The 16,237-nt window shown below is 32.8% G+C and overlaps 1 protein-coding gene across 8 annotated transcripts in view; it reads right to left on the bottom strand.

Moving 5' to 3' along the window:
- Positions 1-16,237, bottom strand: part of LOC111046064 (DNA-binding protein Ewg) — a 76,220-nt gene that overhangs the window by 30,355 nt on the left and 29,628 nt on the right. For 4 of the 8 annotated variants that reach the window (XM_039420585.1, XM_039420590.1, XM_039420586.1 and 1 more), the window contains exons 8-10: positions 14,542-14,739; positions 12,155-12,295; positions 9,847-10,024 (exon numbers count right to left, since the gene is read on the bottom strand). In XM_039420585.1, the coding sequence (XP_039276519.1) occupies positions 9,847-10,024; positions 12,155-12,295; positions 14,542-14,739 (517 nt within the window). The remainder of the gene's footprint in view (positions 1-9,846; positions 10,025-12,154; positions 12,296-14,541; positions 14,740-16,237) is intronic. The other 4 variants (XM_039420591.1, XM_039420593.1, XM_039420589.1 and 1 more) reach the window with 1 other exon arrangement.

Raw genomic sequence — 16,237 nt, forward strand, 5'->3', positions numbered from 1 at the left:
GATGCTTTCATGAATGGAGATAACAGTTGAAGGTTATACACTATGTGTCACATTTTCAAAGATTGAGACAGTCCAAAATAAAACAAGAGACAAGACAGATTGATCTAAAATTGACAGTTCAAAACATGAAGGATTGTTCTAAAGGTGCGTACAGACTTTCGCTCTGCTCCGCAACCGAACGTCACTCCAGCAGAGCGATTGATGATCGACCGGAAAGCAAGAGTGGTTCGACCGGGAAACACGAGAAGATCTAACATCTTCCGTAACGTTCATGATGGGTGCGACTGCCGAGCGGGGGCGGAGCGACTGAGGTGATGGAGGAACGAGGGTGGTACGAGGGCGGAGCGTGCTCGGTGCGGGTTAGAAGCGCGTATATGTGTACGCAGCTAAAGATTTACAGTCCAAAATAAAACAAGAGACAAGACAGATTGATCTAAAATTGGCAGTTCAAAACATGAAGGATTGTTCTGAAATTGACAGTTCAAAACATGAAGGATTGATCTAAAATTGACAGTTCAAAACATGAAGGATTGTTCTAAAGGTGCGTACAGACTTTCGCTCTGCTCCGCAACCGAACGTCACTCCAGCAGAGCGATTGATGATCGACCGGAAAGCAAGAGTGGTTCGACCGGGAAACACGAGAAGATCTAACATCTTCCGTAACGTTCATGATGGGTGCGACTGCCGAGCGGGGGCGGAGCGACTGAGGTGATGGAGGAACGAGGGTGGTACGAGGGCGGAGCGTGCTCGGTGCGGGTTAGAAGCGCGTATATGTGTACGCAGCTAAAGATTTACAGTCCAAAATAAGAAACAAATTTATTAAAGAGTACCCTTAGTTTTTCTCTCCCATTCAGTGCTTTCTTGTGAAAATTAGAATAATAAATACATAAAATAGTAAATAAATTTTCAAAATTAATGCATATAATATAGTATTCGTAGTTCTCATATATATTCTACCAGAGGCAAAAATACGGTTAAAGAAAAATGGTCATATCAAGTTATAATATTCTATAATACTTGGATACTACCGGGTGTTCAAGTCTCTCCGTAGTAACTGCGTGGTACCACATTGTGTTCTGTTTAGAAACCCGTTTGACAAGTTTTTTGAGTAATTGAGTGTTTTGTATATATTTCACTGCGGAGGGACTTTTTGATCACTCTGTATTTAAAAAGCAGGAGTAAATAATATTAATAGAATATTAATTCTATTAATATTAATTAATATTAATTAATTAATATTAATATTAATAGAATTAATATTAATCTATTAAATTGGAAAAATTGGAAAAATAAATAAATAATAAATTGGAAAAACCTTGCTATACGTTACTACTTATAGTGAGATTCACTTTAAACTGTCAGACTATCCTATGAATAACACTAATATTCCCCATTCAATCAATACTGACAGTTCTACGTGAATCCCGCACTATATGTGTAATAAAAACATGTTTTATTATCCTTCTTGTTCTTTTATTATTACTATACAAAAGTAAGTATTGAACATTATCTCTTAGAATTCAATAATATAATATCTAGTAGATAACTCAGGTTTTCATTTTCAGTAGTGAATGGTAAGAAATGACAGTATAAAATAGTGCAAAGCAGTAGAGCAGTAGTGATAATGAGCAATATTCAATCATAGTTGATAAAGCTTCCACTTAGTCGAAGAAGTTACACTAAGTTGAATTTAAATTTAATACTTCAAGTTGAAAATTGTTCAGCGATTGACTGTGACTCTGTTCATAAATGGAATAAATTAATATAGAATATGCACAGTTGTTTAAATTGTAATAAAGTTAGTACGACAAAAAATATGAGATTATGTGAAAAATATGTGATATGTGATTGAATTAGTTACAGACTGCAATTCGCTTCAACACTAGCGAAAATTTGTCATCACTTGTCAAAGTAGTCATATAATTTCTAATGAATGTCAAATAAAATTTCTGATGGGAATAAAATTATTTATTTAATTGAAAAATATATATTTGAAGGATTGTTGACGTTGCAGGAATTATTCAAGATTGAAACTATGAAACAAAATAGATAAAAATTATAAAGATTGACGAACAAAGAATTAGTAAGTAGATGAAAACAAAGTTGAAAGAAGTTGACGAGAAAAGAAGCTGAAAGAAGAATCAATTGAATCCTTCGGAACTTGCAGGGACTTCCCGTTTTTAATATAGTTATGTATAATCCTATTTAATGGTATTTTTCTTTTTTCGTTTTATATTGTACTTTACTTTTTTCTTTTACAACCATTTTTGTCATTGTAATTTTGTTTTTTGGGATAGATAAAGATTTGATTTGAATGACGGAATCAGTTGAAAGAATTTCAAGAATTAAAGCAACTAATGTGTTTCTGAGAACCCAAAATGAGGTTATCTCTAAAACGTCGGCATTCCATTCAGCCAATGCTCACAGTTTGAAGAGAATCTCAATAAAATACTAGTATTTTTCAGTGCTAGATTTAAACAGAATCAATTACCTCCTCTATCTATTCAAATGTATCTTAAAAATATGGTAATTTTTCTGTTTGTAATTGCCGTCTTGCACAACGATAAATATGCAACTATTATTCATGTAATACTAGAAATCTAAATACTAAACTTAAACTGTCTAGAAAGTATGAAAACCGATCAATACCTCAAGATGTTCTTTAGAATAATTGTCCACTAGTTTTCCAGAATGATTATTGAGGTTTGATTTTATTCAGCATTCAAAAAATTGAATATCATCAAGGACCAGTGAAGCTTGAATAGTATAAACTCATCATTTATAATCCCAATGAATTCACTGGGATGTATAACGATATTCACATTTCAAAATCAGCAACTGACTAACATTTATTTGCTATCCTTGTCTTTAGACAAAGCATATAACTTCATCCTATGTAAAGTGAGATTAAAGTCAGCAACTGATCAACAATGATTTTTTATCCTTGTCTGTCATTAGACAAAGCATGTAACTTCATCCTTTTCCTTTTCAAACTCCGCACTGTTGCCAAATCGTTTGTGGCTATGAAAAAATATAATAAACTACCAAAATATTCAATCTCGAATATAAAGATCCTTCTTAAGATTATGAAGATTAAATCATAAGAGAATATATTTTCTTGGCGGATAAAATATATATTTGAGATGGAATTGAGATTGTCAACAAGATTCAACAATAAATACAATTTTTTTAACTTTAGTAATATTATGTCATACATTCTTATGCAATAAGAAATAAGAATAGACTGAATATACCATTCCAAAGGCTTTCAAAGTCAATGAATAGCTACAATATTATTGGTCTGAAACTGTACAATAAGGTACCTCTAAGCTTAATAAATGAGTCTACAGATAGATTTAAAATGAAACTTTTTAACTGGTTAGTGAAAACACCAATGTATTCTATACAAGAGTTCTTGGATTCCGATATGATTGTTGATGTTTGATTCCTTGATTGCTTGAAGCTTTTCTTTCTTGTTTCAACATTTTGACAGGGCCTTGTTTGTACTGTTGTTTGTATAGTGATGAGTATTTGAATTCTTCTGGGCTTACTTTAGATGTATTTATATATGTATATCGTATATACTTTCAATTACATTAACTTATAACCTTCTGACTTGCATAATGTTAGTATAGTTTTGACTTTGTCTATTGCCAATGTTGCTTAATGACAATGCAAATTTATTTATTTATTTTATGTCAGATATAGCCTACCGGGACGACCTGAATAACAGCTATCTACTATATAAGGCTACTATATTATAAGGCACAAAAAGAAACATGGCTGCCTTCTTATCATTTTCACTGACTATAAAACCTGACTAACCTCACTATAGAATTTACACAGTCAGTTATTTAAATATATGAATATGAATTTTTAATTAATGAGTTAGAATCCTTGGTAAATTAAAATTGTAATTGTGTTGCTTTGTAAGTACATCAGAGACAGATTAAATAATAATTACTGATTACTTTTCTATTAATAATTTGCTTGTAAAATGCATTTTGCAAATGTTCCTATTTTCAAATTTGGAAATTCATCAAGAGAATAAAAAGACTGCAATGAAATATCAGTAGCTTCAATTTTGCAGATAAACTTCAAATTAAGAAATTTCAGCCATACAAATTAAAAAAAGAAACTGAAATTCTATTCCAAAATATGTTAGGCTTTACTCTTTACCATGTGCTCAGCCTACACTGCATGAATTTGTTCGATTTATCTGTGTTGATTACATGTCCATGAAGATACATACATTAATAGGCTATAATAGATGTAGCTGATATATTATTTCATCATAATAATTTAAGCTAGTGGAATTAGTACTGTGATGTCTCTATTTTTTATATGAGTTTCTATTCTTCTTACTAAGGGCACTCTTTCAAATTTACATTAAAAATCATCAGGTGCTAAGAACTAAAATTAATTTATTTTGTTCATATTTAATACATTGCTCTGAATTCACTGAATGTTCATTATATTTAAATAAAAATAAGAAAATCGATTGATTTTCAAATATGTGTTTTCTCTGCCAAAGTCTATGAGAACATTTTGTCTTAATTACCATTTTTTTCATAACTATCCAGATACGAGGAATTTTCAATTTGAATAAAAAAATCCAAACATAAATCAAGACATGAAACATCTTCGACTAGCTATCTCCGAGTAGGTCTAACTAATTTATTAACTTTCTACTACGAGTATTATAACTAACTTGTAGTAGATTTCCAAATACAATTATAAATGAAATATATGAGTAGATTAGTAATGAAACTGGACAAATTGAAAAGAAAAAATATGCTGATGTAAAAACAAAACTGAATTTATTTCGAAATAAAGAAAACAAAATCAAAATAATGAAATAATATTTTAAGAGTTCACAAGAATTAATACAGAATGAGGTCTTCAAGATAACTTTAACTCTACATAAACTTCAAAACAATTATTCAGAGCTTGAAAGCGGAAGATTATTACAAAACAATACATTAAAAACAGGTTTTCTTTCTTCAGACTTTTCAGGCAGAATATAATCTATAAAATGATAAAGAAAAACAATTTAATGAAATCAGAAGCAATTATGAAGAAAGTAATCAGTAATTTCTACAATTAGAATGTTTTAATACTAAGTTCTGATCGTAAAGCTGCGTTTACACCAAAATTTTTAACAAAATGTTTATTTTTCGTCCTTATAGATCTAATAGATTGAGCATAACTTATCATACACATGATGTGTTTGTCAAGCTCCGTTTAATCTAATAGAATCTATAAGGACGGAAAAATAAACATTCTGCTAATAACTTTGGTGTAAACGCTTAAGATAGCGTTCTTTTATTCTACAAAATTAAAGCATACTTAAAAAATACAGAATGGTGAAAAAATATTCATAAAATCAAGGTACTAACTCAGAAGATTTTATAAAACTTCAAATTACACACTAAACATGACACTTCTATTTTTTCCCGTTAAAGACAGATTATACTAGAATTTTGCATTTGGATGTAAGTGATAGCTCCAAATAATATTGCTTGTAACTAACGAAAGAATCATGGCATCCGCATGAAAATTTCACAGCACAGCCACTACAACTGGAAAAAATTCTATCAAAATTTCAGTCCTTTCCTGCCACGTATAGCTATAACAAGGCCAATTTAATTCTGGAACGATCATCGTATATTACTTTCAACATAATTTTATATAAAATTGAATCATTTTTATAATCATTCTGAAATGAGTCTCAATTCAAAAAAATTGCCTACCTGAAGAGCCGAATCTAATTGTTACAACATAAATGAAAACATAATTATTGAGACTAGACTAATATTGTATGTAACATTATTACTTTCCTACTCATTAATACAAGATTTTATATTATTTTCTCCAACTACAGTCTCTTCAAATTCTGGTTTATGTATATAAAATGCCTTGGAAAGATATTTACAAACAATCAACCCATCATAATCTACTCAAAATATGCTTCAAATGTCCTTGAATATTTCAATTGATGTAGTATTGTCACTATCATTCAATTGGTCAAGCGAAATAATGTAGAAGTACATATCTAACAATAGTATTTGAGAATCAACTGACAAGGTTAGCCTGGCAAAATAAAAAGATTGTGTAAAGTAATAAATCTCAACACTTTTAGTTCAGAGATAATTATTTTGTCGTCCCATTCAATATTGATGTTATCTAGTAATTTCTAAGCAAAATAGAATAGTTGGAGATTGTTTAAGTAATAAATCTCATAACAAATTTACTTCATTCATAATTTTGTCATCTCATTCAATTAATGTTATCTAGTAATTTCTTAGAGCTACAACTATTAACATAGGAACCATTTGAATTAAATTCGTCTAAATTCAAACATTTAAATTATTTTCATTTGAATTTGAGAGATGCTAGCCTTTCTAACTTACAACAAAAACATCTGCTAACTAAAATAATATTTATCGATATGTGGATAGATACAGAATTTCTTTGGGTTTATCTGTGAAACCTACTCAAAATATACAACCTAATAAGTCGACCTAAGGTATATCCTTACTTATACCTGATACTATATACATCTAAAATGGTAAACTAGAAAGATTGAAGTCTTTTCTAATTTACTTCTATTTCTTCATTTAGATTGAATGACTGGATTACACTTATGGCAATAAGAAATAATAGAACAGAAAGGCGGTTCTGACATAAAACAGGATACCTGGTAAGATTTCAAGCTTATTCTTATATTTTTACTTGCTCATATTTCAAACTTAAAAACAGAAACTTATGAAACAACCACGCGCATGCGATAATTAACAAAATCTATAATAGATAATCATCAACATACTAAGAAACAATTATCATAAACAAACCTATCCTAAATTAACTACCAATAAGATTTATTTGAATGAGTGTTTGGTCAATATTTTCAAACTACAATCAACAGACACACAACATACTACCTGGTGAGGCATAAATATTTAGACGATTTAAAACTGGCGACAGAATTAATAAAAGAATCAATGATTTGTGGCTATGTAATAAAGAAATGAATACACCGACTCCATGCATATCGTAGTAGCGACAACGAAAAAGAGAAACTAGTACATAAATTATTTTCTTATATCATGTACCGAAATAAATAAATAAACACATACAAGTCACATAAATCAGAGATAAGTAATATTGCATAAACTTACTCAAAATAAAGTAAGTTAGAATATCAATTGGGGAAGGAACAGTTTTGGGCTTTAAGCCTTTCCCAATCATTCTTACTTGAGAATGATCTTGTATATCAATGTATGAATAAATAATATATGAAAAACCTTTAAATTTGTATTGGATAAAATTGTTTAAGAAACTCCCTTTCGATAGCCTAAAAGTGCGTACAGATTTATGCAAACATACGCATTTATCTGTATGCACCTTTCCGCTATGGACTTCAATACTGGTAGTCAAGCATTGTACTTTCATTTTTTTCTTCAAGCTCATTGCTTGAGTGCGCTAAGATTTAAATGGACACAACAATATTGTTACCCTGAATATAATCAAGAAAAGCTATTTGAAATTTGGCTTCAAACTCGACGAATTTACTTTTATAGACTTTGAGCGCTCATAAATAGTTGAACAACGTCAAACAAAGAAGCAAATCATATGAATCTTATTGGAAATTTCTTCCTCTTTCCAACCATATCCTTAGGTATGTATTCTCAGATACTCGGTTCAAGCGGAGAAATGTCAGCTGTTCGTTTAAACCCCATATGAAACACATTATGATAAATGCAACCATATCTACAAGTAAACGTGGTTTAGCGTTAAACGTAGAAGATGTCCCTTCGAATTAGATTTTGACTGGTTATTGAAATTTTAATGACGGTGAGTAGGCCTATTTCAAAAGAATGAAAATGTCGAAAATTAGGGTCGATATAAGAAAATTTAACTCGACATTTTTTGTTGCAAATTTCATGAAGAATCTATGGTCTTCGGCTGTTACACCTTTCGTGGGACACAATATTTACTGTTTAATAATTTATTTCAAATATCCAATGGAAGCTATATAAATAGAACTAAGGACTTCTGCTATTGTAAATATTTGAAACCCTATATAATCTTGTGAATTGTAATCAATTTAATTGGAACAAAGCTTGATTTCAAATATCTAATGGAAGCTATATGAAATTTTAATGACGGTGAGTGGGCCTATGTCAAAAGAATGAAAATGTCGAAAATTAGGGTCGATATAAGAAAATTTAACTAGACATTTTTGTTGCAAATTTCATGTAGAATTTCTATGATCTTCGGCTGTTACACCTTTCGTGGGAGACCCTATTTACTGTTTAATAATTTATTTCAAATATCCAATGGAAGCTATACAGAGTGTTTCAGAAGTTGTGTCAAACATTCTAGGGTATTGTTCCTGGATGATAGGAGACTACAAAAATGTCGTATTTGAAGTTTACAAAACTCAGCGGTTATCCTTATAGCTGCCATTTTGTTTTTTTTTTCACTTAGGAATTTTTATCTCAAGAACGAAATGTTGTATTGATCTGAAATTTGGCATGAATATTTATTTATGCAAGAAGACTCAGCTTTAAAAAATAAAATATTTTCGTTTTAAATTTTCAAAATGGCGGCCATTTTAAATTTTTGATGGAAAATTTCACGAAAACTGTTCACTTAAAAAAAATTACAAGAGGCAAAAATGTTAGCAAATATTATCAAGATTTCAAGGATACCTCATTTATTAAGATTGGTCAGAGAATAACAGAGAAATTAATTATTTTCGTACAGCATGCATGATCTTGAACAAAAAAGATCACCTGAAAAACATTGTAAAATCAGCTGGATAGCCATATGGAGCCATAGCGAGTTTCAAAGCTTAATCTCAAATACAATTGGAATTAAAAATGTAATAGTGATATTTAAATATTGTGAAAAGAGGTCATGCATGCAATACAAAAATAATTTATTTCTCCGTTATACTTTGACCAATCTTAATAGATGAGAAATCATTGAAATCTTGATAGAATTTGCTAACTTTTTAGTCCCTTGTAAATGTTCTGTAAACTGAACGGTTTTCGTGGAATTTGCCATCAAAAATTTAAAATGGCTGCTATTTTAAAAATTTAAAACGAAAATTTTTTATTTTATTTTTTAAAGTTTTGTGGCATAAATATTCATGCCAAATTTCAGATCAATACAACATTTCGTTCTTGAGATAAAAATTCCTCATTGAAAAAAACAAAATGGCAGGTATAAGGATAACCGCTTTGTTTTGGACACTTAAAATACGACATTTGTAGTTTCCTAACATCCAGGAGCAATAGCCTAAAATGTTCGACACTACTTCTGAAAAACCCTGTAGAATGGAAGCTATATGAATAGAACCATAGAGAAACAATAGCGTAAGTAGATATCCCATGGTATAGGGAATTTATGTCGCAACTTTTACTGTTATCTCAGGCCGATTATTGTCAATTTTTACTATTTTGTTGGGGTGATAGTGTATGAACGGCCACTTTGAGAGACTATCAGCGTCACACAGCTGCATAGGAAAGAACTATGTGAACTATCGGCTTGGGATAACAGTAAAACTTGCGACATAAACGCCCTATATCATGGGATATCTATGCTATCGTTACTCTATGATAGAACTAAGGACTTCTGCTATTGTAAATATTTGAAACCCTATATAATCTTGTGAGTTGTAATCAATCTAATTGGAACAAAGCTTGATTTGATCTAGTTTAGAGATGTCCCACTGTCCCACTGCCGTCATGGCTTTAACCGTCCAAATATCTATGTACCAATGTAGGTTGTGGATTGTAGGTTTTCATTCTTGTTTGATAGTTATATAGTGTATACCGTGTCCATCCTCGCTGGTGAGAATGATCTGGCCGTCCTGGTTGAGGGTGGCTTCGGTCACATTGTCCAGGTTCACGGCAACAGTGGTAGTTCCCCCCTCGCCGCCAGCCCCCCCGTCACCCCCGCCACCCAGCTGCACCCCCTGCACCGTGTGACCGTCGGCGCCCCCTGTGTGGATCTGCAATCAATCAAACATTCAATCAATTCTTAAACAATCCATCAATTATTCTTAAACAATCAATCAAAAAATCATTCATTCATTCAAATTGATCATTACAATAACATGATTGAAACCATGGAATAATGAAAGATTGGAGCGGGTGATATTCACTTCATCAAGATCTTAATTGATCAAGAATCAGGACAAGTATGTCAAGTTCCTGTTGCTTTCAGAATGTCAATGATTTTATTTCAGCCAGAAAAATACATGAAAGTACATCAAGATTGAACACGTATTTTCAATACAGTAAGTTTACAAATAATTGACCGAGCGAAGTGAGGCCTAAGATTTAAGTCGACGGTTTTACATTTCTCTTTATGTTTATATGTTCCGCATTTACAGCGAAACGTGGCAATGAATTTTCATGAAATTTGACAGGTATGTTCCTTTTTTAATTTCGAGTCGACGTATACATACGGTTTTTTGAAATTTTGCATTTTGAAAAGGAGTCTCCTTTGAACGCCAATATTACCGTAAAAATCAGACTTTAGAATTATTCATCATAAATCAGCTGTCCAGTGGACTATAATACTACCCGTTCAAAAACATCGAACATCTTGAAAATGTATCTTTCCATCAACGTTAGTATAGTGAGGTCCACGTTATAATGGCAGTGGAAAAGGATAGGAGAACAGCGTTGCTGATTCTCTGCCTTGCCAGATTGTATTTCGACATTGTTAAATAACGATCTCGTAGCGTTGCGGAGCTAGAAAAGTAAAGCACTATCTGCTTTGTCGAATGATAGACAAGGATAGCAAGTCCAATGTTGATCAAATACTGACATTATAACGTGGACCGCACTATAGACATTTGACTATAATACTACACGTTGAAAAACATCGAACCTCTTGAAAATGTAACTTTCCATCTACATTGTAGACAGTTGCAGCCAGACCTGACAACAGCGCTCACACTCACATTCCGGGACGACACGTCACGGTACGATAGGACAGAAAGCTCTATGTTTATTTAGGATTTTTTGTAGACATTTTAAATTGATAAATTATTTATTAATTTTTGAGAAAACATAACAACAGGTCAATGTAACTTACTGAGCGCGAGGTCTACTGTTCACAGAACTACTAGTATAATCACTAATAACAATAAATATGGAAGGGTAATATGAAATGCAACAGCAGGCACAGGTATCAAAGCTATGTTGTGAGAATTGATGGTTTCTTGATACATTGGGCCCGTTCTGGGAACATCAAATGTGGTAAATTGTCCGATTCACAAATTACCCGGTAAAAAGTTCCGCGATCCATGGGAAGAATTTGTACCAGTCCCGTGATTAAGCATGTACCACTGGAACTAGAACAATTTACCACTTTATCGTGTTCCCAGACCGTGCACATTCTATTGTGTTATATATTTGTTTTACTATACTGTGTTAAATAAATAAATAAATTATTATTATAAACAGCCTGCAGCAAAAACTTGATGCCAAGAGACTTGACGAACTGAGCGACTCAACCTCCTATTTTTTCAGTGTCTCAAGAAATGGTCAAAAAAGTACTGAAACTGAGATCTTGACAAACTGAGATTCTCTACTCACGGGGTGTTTTATCGCTTCACGAGTTATGTACTTTTATTGACCGAGCGAAGTGAGGTCTAAGATTCAAGTCTATGGTTTGGCATTTCACTTAATGTTTAAATGTTTATATGTTGCGCATTTACGGCGAAACCCGGTATAGATTTGACAGGTATGTTCCTTTTTAAATTGCGCGTCGACGTATATACAAGGTTTTTAGAAATTTTGCATTTCAAGGATAATATAAAAGGAATAAGGAGCCTCCTTCATACGCCAATATTACAGTAAAAATCAGACTATAGAATTATTCATCATAAATCAGCTGACAGACAGGATTTACTCTGATGGACAGTATAAGAGAAGGCTGCGGTTTATAACTGCGCGAGGTCTACTGTTCACAGAGCTACTAGTTATAGAATATAAATCCAATTTTTACTCCTTTTATTCTATTCACCATGAAGCCTTTTTTGTATTTTTATTGGAAATTGGTATTTGATTATATTGTTTTTGTATTTTTCATTTGTATTGCGTATCTGTGTTGAATTGTGGCAACTTACGGTGGCGACGCCTTGCACATGTGCAGTGGTGCCATCCGGCAGAGTGATGATCGGATTATTGGGATCCACCTGGATTATGGACACCGTTCCATCCGGGTTACTGATCGTCTGCAGCACGGCTGGCGCGTACTGCGTTGTCACCTGAATCAAAATATTAAATTAAATCATTTCATTCATCAATTCAATTCATCATGTAGATCATTAAATATTTCACAGAGGCTTACGATCATACTATACACCAGCAACGTTAGAAATGAGCTGCGTCTAAATTAAATAATCTAACTAAAACACTTTGACTCTAACACTATAACACACTCTGACTCCTATTCCCGGACAAAGTTAGTAACATACTGTACTTTTTGTGAGTAGTATCATAGAGAAACAATAGCATAAGTAGAAATCCCATGTATAGGGCGTTTATGTCGCAACTTTTACTGTTATCTCAAGCTGATAGTCCACGTAGTTCTTTCCTGTGAAGCTTTATGACGCTGGTAGTCTCTTATATTGTGCCGTTCATACACTCTTACCCGGTCAAAACAGTAAAAATAGACAATAATCGACAGTAATCGGCTTGAGATAACAGTAAAAGTTGCGACATAAACATGCATGGGACATACCATGGGATATCTTCTTATGCTATCTTTTCTCTATGGTAGTATCTTATTCACTTGTAACTTGTTATATACTTCAGTGAATATTTTGTATATATTTCGAGTGAATAAATTTGATTTGATTTGATCTGCGTCTAGCCTATCAATGGTTTAATCTCAAGTTTAAACCGTTCATTGGTATGCTCATTTAATCTGGAACCCCCAAACGCCGGTTACACTGTGAGCAGATTGAAGGCCCAAATTGACTGATTGTTTAAACCAGCAATGTGCGTGAACGGAGGTGAGCAGTAAGCATAACTCAACTTTTATTACTAATAGAATGGTGATGTAATACATAGAAATACTAAAGTAAGATATTCACTCACTGACAGAAGAAAGCTTTAGAATCGCTTGAGACTCATTGTCAACTGTGGCCTAGGTTGTTACTTAGAGTTAGAATTATTCATAATCAATCAGCTGACAAGCGGATTATTCATTGCATGCATTACACAGATGTCTGATGGCCGTGTCTATTTCTTTAAGGAAGGGTTTCAATATTTTTTATGATGCATGCCCATCAGTATCAATATTGTCACATTTTAAAAAGAAATTTAATATGTGATTTAAAATAAAATAAAAATTAATAAAATGAACTGAATAATGCCGAAGAAATTATAATATTCTCGATTGAAAAAATTAATTTCAAAATAGTTGATAAATATTTTCATCAGATGGAAAGATTATCGCGGAACTGTATAAATTATCATATGGGATACAATTTCAAACCTGAACTGAGTTTATTAACATAAGTAAGTTTTTGATCTTGGAGAAAACAAATAACAGTTTTTAAGAGTACATTATGATTCAACTGTGAATTGTGATTCAACTGAATCAACTAGAAGAGGTGACATCAGATACTTGTGTATGAGAAAACTACGTGAGGTCTACTGTTCACAGAACTACTAGTATATTACAGTGCTGAAAATTATTAAAGCCGAATTCCCACATATCAGAGGCCGTGACTGGAACAGTGAAGATATCTCCATGAATTTGAATGCAAATATAAAGCCCAACTGAGTGAGTATGAATGGTCTCATACTCATTAGAACTTATAAAAATATTAATATACTGTTATTTTTATTTAGCGTATGGCATATACACAACACATATAAAGCTCATGAGATAACTTCACTTATATGGTCTACTTTATTCACATTAATAAAAACAATATAAAACTTGAACTACAAGTTCTATATTCTTTTTATTAAAGCTCATGAGTCTCAAATGCCTGGATATACACTGTATATTTCAAATTTCTTTGAGATGTTGTGTAGTTTTCGGTCAGGAGAACATAAGCTTGTCTGACCGCCATCATTTGCTAGTCCACTTAGCGTTACCATATAGAAACAATAGCATAAGTAGATATCCCATGGTATACGGCGTTTATGTCGCAACTTTTACTGTTATCTCAAGCCGATAGTTCATGTAATTCTTTTCCGTGAAGCTGTGTGACACTGTTAGTCTCTCATATTGTGCCGTTTATACACTCTCATCACAACAAAACAGTAAAATTCGACAATAATCGACAGTAATTGGCTTGTGATAACAGTAAAAGTTGCGACATAAACGCCTTATACCATGGTATATCTACTTATGCTATTGTTTCTATTGTTTCCAATGTGCACCATGGAGGCGAACTAGCGTTACACATATTCAAGTTAAAAATCTGATTGCTATACTGTATTCTATTGTGTTTCAATACTTTCAGTAGCCATAAAAGTGAGTTTTAAAACTAACCGTGGTCTGCGCCTGATTGTTTGCCTGACTGGCAGACTGATTTGCGGCCTGTTGTTGGCCTCCCAGCTGATTGCCAGCGTTCGAATTGTCGTCAGCCTCGCTAAACGCGGGCAACAGGTCCTCGCGACCGTGGTACTTGTAGCAGTTGATCACGATTTGGCGCAGCGCGTGTGTCCAGGAGATCTGCAAGTTCCGGCACTGCAAGGTCACATGTCATCACAAACCAACTAATTACAAACAATTCACAAAAATTCCACAAAATAACATCAACAGAGTATTCATTATATCACACACATCACAATAAACATGCCTGTGAAAAGTGGGTTTTCATAGTGGTGGCTACCGGAAGACAGCATCACTATTTGTGTAACAAAATGATTACTAAATTACCAACCAGTTTTCAGCAACGGACATCACAAAGAACGTTATATTCAAATAATAATTATATCGAGTGACCTGACTGGCTCAGGTCTGGTGTCAGTGTTTTCAGTCGCACCTGATCAATTTCAGGGCCTCTGACACAAAGACCTTAAAGAAATATAGACCCACAATGCCTATGCCTTCCCAATGATAGCTCTTACTTGAAATTGAAGGCCGCCATTTGGGTATTTTGGCACGAGATATTATATCTATATGTATGTAATATTATAGATTACAAAAGCATTGGTATGTAATAATCTTACAGGTTGCCCCCTCAATGGCCGATTTCAATTCCAACATCGTCTATAAATACAGGTCATGACACACATGTTCCTTATGGAGCGGCCATTTTATGGGGTCTTTATGGCGGTACATTTGAAAATCCAATCTAATTCAATTTGCTCGTAACAAAATTATGCATTTTAAAAACAATATTTTAGTTCAGATATGTGAATTCAATTTTTTAATAATGGAATATTATTATTCAATTATTCTTTTATTCATTATTAATAATTGTTGTTGTTCTTGTAAATCAAGGATTATGATTCAAAAGGCATTGGGACAAAACAGAAATATGCGAGGCCAATTTCAAAAAGAGTTTCAAGTTCCCGATCAATAAAATCAAAAAATCAACAATTCAGTTCCTAGTTGGAATCTAACTTATTATTATTCTGTCGGAACAATTTATTTTACAATTCAAAGCCAAGCAATATCCCTTGAACAATATTACAAAATAAAACATCATGTTGTTCAATCCATAATGATAACAGCTGATGAATTTGAAAATTGGTGAACTAGGACCCCATAAAATGGCGATTTTGCAATGCATCACGGGATTGTGCCATGACCTGTATTATTATAAACCTTGAATTCCAAGTACGACACTAGCGCTGCATGTGAGTCTATGCATCTTTAACGTCTTTGCTCTGACATGACCTAACAACTGTAATTAGGCAGCAGGTTACATTCAAAGAACTGATAGAATGGAAACGTTACCTACACATACGCATTACGGTGCTGTGTTTTAGTTAGGATCAGATGGCTTGTACGGAACCAGACAAACTGAAATTTCGCACATCTGATATCCTCTCGAACAATTGATTCTAGCAGAAATGAGATATCGCACATATGAATGGCATTCCTACCTTTGCAGTCGTGCGATTAGCGAATTAACTGTGATCTGTTAGATGCTTGAAACTAAAGCTCACCATAAATAGTTTTCGAATTTCATTTGAAATGTGATTTTATGACAAGCTTATTCACTGTTAACTAGTGA

Source organism: Nilaparvata lugens, chromosome 2 (genome assembly GCF_014356525.2).
Source record: "Nilaparvata lugens isolate BPH chromosome 2, ASM1435652v1, whole genome shotgun sequence".
NCBI lineage: Eukaryota > Metazoa > Arthropoda > Insecta > Hemiptera > Delphacidae > Nilaparvata > Nilaparvata lugens.